This window comes from Microtus oregoni, unplaced genomic scaffold (genome assembly GCF_018167655.1).
Source record: "Microtus oregoni isolate MIOR12 unplaced genomic scaffold, Mior012 000060F_004, whole genome shotgun sequence".
Classification (NCBI taxonomy): domain Eukaryota; kingdom Metazoa; phylum Chordata; class Mammalia; order Rodentia; family Cricetidae; genus Microtus; species Microtus oregoni.
In genome coordinates, this window is record NW_024543839.1 from 217,766 (window position 1) to 224,198 (window position 6,433).

A 6,433-nucleotide genomic window follows, 5' to 3' on the forward strand; every position below is an offset into this window, starting at 1 on the left:
GTATATTTTAACATATTTAACATCACTTGTGACTCTGTACTTCCTTTCCTCCCTCCAACCCTTCCACAAACCCTTCCTTGTTCTTTCAAATCCATAGCCTCTTTCTTCATTAGTTGTTATTACATATGTATATTATAGGTATATATGTCTCTCTCTCTCTCTCTCTCTCTCTCTATATATATATATATATATATATATATGCACGTAATATAGCCTGTTCAATTGGTACACTGTCACTTGTATGCATGTTTTTCCCGACTGACCATTGGTGCTAATGTGCAGCATTTCCTCGTTTACCATTGTTCCTTGAGTAGGTTTGAGACCTCATGGACTTTACCTGTCCACTCTGACTTACATATTGGTGTCATGTTTGGAAAGTCATGCTGGTGAGACTTTATGTATGGAGCTTCTGACACATCTAGGAGACAGAATCTCACAGAAAACTCCTGATCCTCCGGCTTTTATCTCCCTTCTTCGATAATGTCCCCAGGGCCTTCGGTACAGGCGTATTTTATAGATGTAACCTCTGGCACAGAGCTCCACAACTCGGCATTTTTGTTGATCGTGGTTCTCTGTAGTGGTCTCCATCTGCTGCAAAGAGAAGTTTCCTTGATTAGGGGTAAAAACTGCACTTATCTGTGAGCAGATGGACAAATGTTTAGATTATCATTAGGGATTACACTGGTTTAGTAAAGTGGTGGTTGGAGATTCTCCTCCAATAACCATGGCTTCTCTAGCTCTGAGTAGTTGTCTAGGTTTCCAGTGCCAGGCATGGTTTCTCTCTTGTGGAGTGGGTCTTAAGTCCAATTATAGAGCTGTGGGTACTGTCAAAGTATGCATGCCATGCTGCCCATTGACGTGGTTTATAGGCATCATAGCTGGATAGGAGTGCTGGTTGCCTCCTTTCTTTGGAAGCCTGCACAGTTTTTCTCAGCTTCAGTGACGGGCTCTTCTACTCTCAAGCCAGTTTCATGCTCTCTTCATAATTACCATTTCATAATAACTTCTTCTGTGTGGCAAAACAAGTTGTTCCCTCAACTTACTTTTCCCTTCAAGTTCCACATAGAATTGTCAAGTTGTACATAAAATCTCCTCAAATATGTAACCGGAACTACAAAGAATTTATAGGTTAATATGATGAAAATATAATGATACAATTCTGCAATTTCATACAAGAAATCGGTGGTTGTATCTTCAAGCATTAGGCAAAACTATTTCCTTAATAAAAAACATAAATATACTCTGCTATATTTACATTTAGATTTTTAAATCTGGCTGAAATGTTCGTTTTCTTTGTTGTAGCTTTGTTGTTGTTTTGCTTTGGTTTGGTTTGGTTTTGTTGAGGTTTACAGTTTCTTACGCACACACCTCATTACCCACCACCCCTCATTACCTTCTTTCATCCCCTCCCACTCCTGCTAAAATTCTTTTTTTCCCAACTAGTCCTCCTCTTGCTTTCCTGTGTTTTGTGTGCAACAGTTTTGCAAGTGATCCTAGCTATTGTGTGTTTATGACTGTAACAGCCACATCACATCCGGAAACCAGCCTTTCAGAGCACTCCTCCGGCTCCTGTGGTCTCTCCACTCACTGCTCCACAGTGCTCCCTGGGGCTCAGATAGGTGATGCAGACGCCCCATTTAGAGCTGAGCACTAAGAAGCCCCTCACTTTCCACACTTTAATGAGTAATGAGCCTTGGCTTTGACCACCACCCACCAAACACTAAAAGAGGCTTCTCTAACTAGGGCTCCATGCTACAGAAGTCTGTGGGTATAAACATAAGCATTTCCAAGGCAGTTTGACTAGATGTTTATTTAGCAAACCGTCAATAGTAAATTCCCCTATAAGAACCACAACTCTCCCAGTCATAGGCTTTTGACCAGGTATACGGTAACACATTTGTATTCCTGCCCATAAATCTTTCTCAGATCCAACCAGAAAGTGGTTGATTTCCTCCAGAATAGTCATCAAGTAGACATACTTTGACTAACAGACTGATATTATAGCACACGGAGTTCAGAGCTGAGTTATAGTACAAATCATTTTTTTAGTATTGCCTTCTTTTTCCATAAAATAAATATTTATGTATTAGCCTAGTATCAAATAATTTTATTAGACCTACTAACAATTTGTCAGATTATTACTTCAGAAAAATTGGATTACATAAAAATAAAAATAGTCATCATTCTTCCTGTGTATTTATGTTTAACTTCTTTTTATATCTTTTCTGCCAGCTTGAACCTCAAAAACCATTGAGTGTGTATGTGTGCATATATATATATTTGATCACCTCAGGAATCTTGTATTAATCCTTCATTTATAGGCACTACTTCTCATGACTTTTTGGTAATGGTGATGCTCACTAAAGAAATTTTATGAAACCATTTACCAGGGTAACATCATTCATCCCCATTCATGTCCTCTAATGTTTCCCAAGAAAGATTGTCAGCCTTTGCCAAATAGTGTTTGATACTTTTGGACATGATATGACTCCTGACCTTTACTATATTAACACAGAAAATTGTATCAACTAATTTTCTAATGTTAAAAATGTTCTCATTCCTTAGACAAATATAACTTGATATTGATAACTTAGAAAAAATGACTTTCCTTTATTCATTTTTTTCTTACAAATACATTTTACAGGAGGTTTTCTTCTCTTAATTTTATTTACTCTATCCCTAGACAAGGGAAAAGGCACATTTGGTTTGTGACTCTGAAAACACCCCTGCAAGTTCTGTTCCTTCTCATCTAAAGAACACGCAGCCTGTTGAAGCCCATGACCTAAAACATGTACCTAAAACATGACTTCTAATCTGTTCCTCATTTTAGGTCTTCCACCAATGACTAAAAGTGATAGTTTGGTACCCATATAATACACTTTGTTTTTAATTTATCAGTTAAGTGCAAACCTAGAAGGAAAAGGAATGGATATTTATTGATGTCAGCTTTCATCTCTCTAATCACGGCTAGATTTAGGCGTTTGCATCTATAGTCCCAAATTAGTGAAATTTTAACTTTCTTTCCTCATATTGAATTTATCCTGGCATTTATGTTGTCTTAGCCTCATGAAATGAGTTGGTTAATGTTCTTTTTAGTAATTCCTTAATAAGGGAGGAATTCTTAAAAGCACCATCCCTTGATGAGAAACTGTTCTTAGTTGATACCTGCCAATTTTCAGGTGATATTGGATTTCTGCTAACCATGGAACACAGCAATGACACAAAAGTGACTGAATTTATTCTCCTGGGATTTGCTGGACAGCACGAGTCTTGGCACATCCTCTTCATGGTGTTCCTAGTGATTTACGCAGCCACCTTAGTGGGAAACGTTGGCATGATCCTGCTCATCAAACTCCATTCTTCCCTGCACACCCCCATGTACTTTTTCCTGCAGCACCTGGCTTTTGTTGACCTCTGTTATTCCTCTGCTGTCACTCCCAAAACACTGCAGAATTTTGTGAGCACAAAGCCATCCATCTCCTTCACTGGATGCATAGTTCAATTACTGGTCTACGGTACCTTTGTAACTAGTGACTGCTTCATCCTGGCTGCTATGGCTGTGAACCGCTATGTGGCCATCTGCTACCCACTGCGCTATCCTGTCATTATGTCCCAGAGACTCTGCACTCTACTGCTTCTTGGTTCATACACTATGGGCTTCTTAAATGCCTCTGTAAATACAACTTTTACTTTCTTATCAAACTTTTGCAAATCCAATGCCATTAATCACTTTTTCTGTGATGTACCACCAATTCTTGCACTATCATGCTCCAGTATTGACCTCAACATCATGGTATTGACGACCTTTGTGGGATTTAACTTGACATTCACTGTATCTGTTGTCATTTTTTCCTATGTATTTATCTTGGCTGCTATCCTAAAGATGTCTTCTGCTGCGGGAAGGAGAAAAGCCTTCTCCACATGTGCATCCCACATGACGGCTGTCACCATATTCTATGGAACACTCTCATACATGTATGTACTTCATGGGACCAACAGATCTCAAGAGCAGGAGAAGGTGGCTTCTGTGTTCTACGGCATTATGATTCCCATGCTAAACCCCCTCATCTACAGCCTAAGAAACCAGGATGTAATAGAAGCCCTGAGGCACACAGGAAAAAAATGTTTCTAGAGGAAAACTTGGTCTGCATGTCAACGTGACTCAGCAGGCGAGGCATCAGGGCGCTGTCTCTGGTCAGCTTTGGAGATGTGGCAAATGTTCATGCTACACAGAGACATTGCTTAGTTACAATGACATCTAAAAGACTATAATAGAAAACAATTAAATTATTAAATAAATCAGCTTGATTTTCTTTGTGTGTGATGGGAATTAAATCTAAGATCTCTCACATTCTATTCAAGCACTCTACTAATGGTTTTATCCAGGTATCTGACTAAAGTATTGATGCTTTGTACATTTTATGAGCCTCTTTTGAGAAAGTAGTCATAAAAAGTTAAATTATAGTATTTCTCCCCATCTTATAAAGTTTAGTGGAATTTTATACATTGTATACAACTATGATATTATCAATTTTCATAAATAAAATTTTTAAAAACTTCTGTAAGGGTCTAGAATGATGGTACACACCTTTAATCCCAGCAATTAGGAGAACAGGCAATACTGAGTGGAACATGATTCTTTTTCATGTATCTTTAGTCAGTTAAATGGTAAGAAAGAGTTGGTGGGAAGTTTAATAGGACAGATTTCACCACCTTTCCAAAAACCAGGAATAAAACATAAATATAAAAGATGACTAAGAAACACTTGAAGCTGTTGAAAAGGTACAAAAACCATATTTGAATATTTTACTGTGTAAATATGGACATGTTAGAAAATAATATGAATCTATGTTTCTTTGAAATGTACATTAAACATTAATATTCTTCTATGAAGATTTCTTCATCTTTAAATAGATCCATAGCTCAAATGAACTGCTTATATGATCATGATCATTTCCTTTCAAAAATATTTAAAAAATATCTTCAAACAGTGTAAAACCTCCTAGATAATGCTTGTCAGGAAATTTTAAGTTCCAAAATATTGTGAAAGGTAAGACTATCTTTATATCAAAAGAGGCCACCAAGATTTCCCTCTTGTCCTGCAACTTGTCTAGTTCTATCTAAGGTGTGTGATTTGGGGAAATGTCACTGAATCACTGACTCTCATTGGATTTAGGGTCCAGGGTGATATTCAGTGTGTCTTTCTCATGGTCATCTGCATGCTACCCACGGTGGGTAACAATGAAACATCCTCCTAATCAACACCAATGGTAGACTTCAGAGTCCAAGGCACTTCTTACAACATCTGGCTTTTGTTGATACCTCTTACACATCTGACATCACTCTGACAATGCTGCAAACCTTTGTGGTAGAAGACAGATCCATATCATATAGAAGATGGTAAAACAATTGTTGGGATATAGTACATTTACAACCAGTGACTGGCACCTCCTGGCAACTCTGGCAGTATAACATTATGTGGCCATCTATGATTGACTTTACTAACCCACAGTCACGCCCTAAAACGTTTATATCCAGAGAGTAGCCGGTTCCTACTTCAATGGGCAAACAATTTTTGCTGTACACATAATCCTTACACTTCTCAGTCATGCTGCAAGTCCACTATCAATTGTTCTCTTTGTGAACTTCCTCCAGTTGGTGCATTTTATGCTCCAGCTTTAATACCAACATCAGGCTTCTTGCTATCTTTGAAATTTGACTTGACATTCACTGTGCTGGTCATTATTTTCTCTAAATAGGCATCATGGCCACCATTCTAAAGACTCCCTGTACTGTAGAGAGAAAGAAAACCTCCTCCCTCCACATGAGACTTTTACTTGGTAGCATTCTATATGATTCCAATTTATAGTTCTGAGGATTTGAAAGTGACTTCCATATTATTTAAATTTTTAATTTAATTTTTTTTATTTTACATACCAACCACAGTTCCCCCTCCTTTCCTCCCACTCCTCCATCTCCCCACTACTTCCCAACCCCTATCCACTCCTCAGAAAGGGTAAGGCCTCCCATGGGGAGTCTACAAAGCCTGGTATATCAAGTTGAGGCAGGACCAAGTCTCTCCCCACAACATAAAGGATGAGCAAAGTAACCCTCCATAGGGAATGGGCTCCAAAAAGCTAGTTCATGCACTGGGGATAAAACATGGTCCTACTGCCAGGGGCCCATAGACTGTCCAAGCCACAGAACTGTCACCAACTTCCAGTCCTATGCAGGTTCCCCAACTATCAGCCCAGAGTCAGTGAGCTCCCACTAGCTCAGGGTATCTGTTCCTGTAGGTTTCTCTATCATGATCTTGACTCCTTTTCTCATATAATCCTCCTCCCTCTCTTTGATTGGACTCAGCCCAGTGTTTAACTGTGGATCTCTGCATCTGTCCCCATCAGTTACAGTTAGATGAAAGTTCTATTAATTA

General features: G+C 38.6%; 1 protein-coding gene across 1 annotated transcript; it reads left to right on the forward strand.

The window, feature by feature from the left end:
* The first annotated feature begins 3,202 nt into the window (after positions 1 to 3,202).
* LOC121439138 (olfactory receptor 5AK2-like) lies at positions 3,203 to 4,132 on the forward strand. The gene has a single exon (XM_041639643.1). It carries the CDS (start codon positions 3,203 to 3,205, stop codon positions 4,130 to 4,132), a length of 930 nt encoding a protein of 309 aa, XP_041495577.1.
* The last annotated feature ends 2,301 nt before the right edge of the window (positions 4,133 to 6,433 follow it).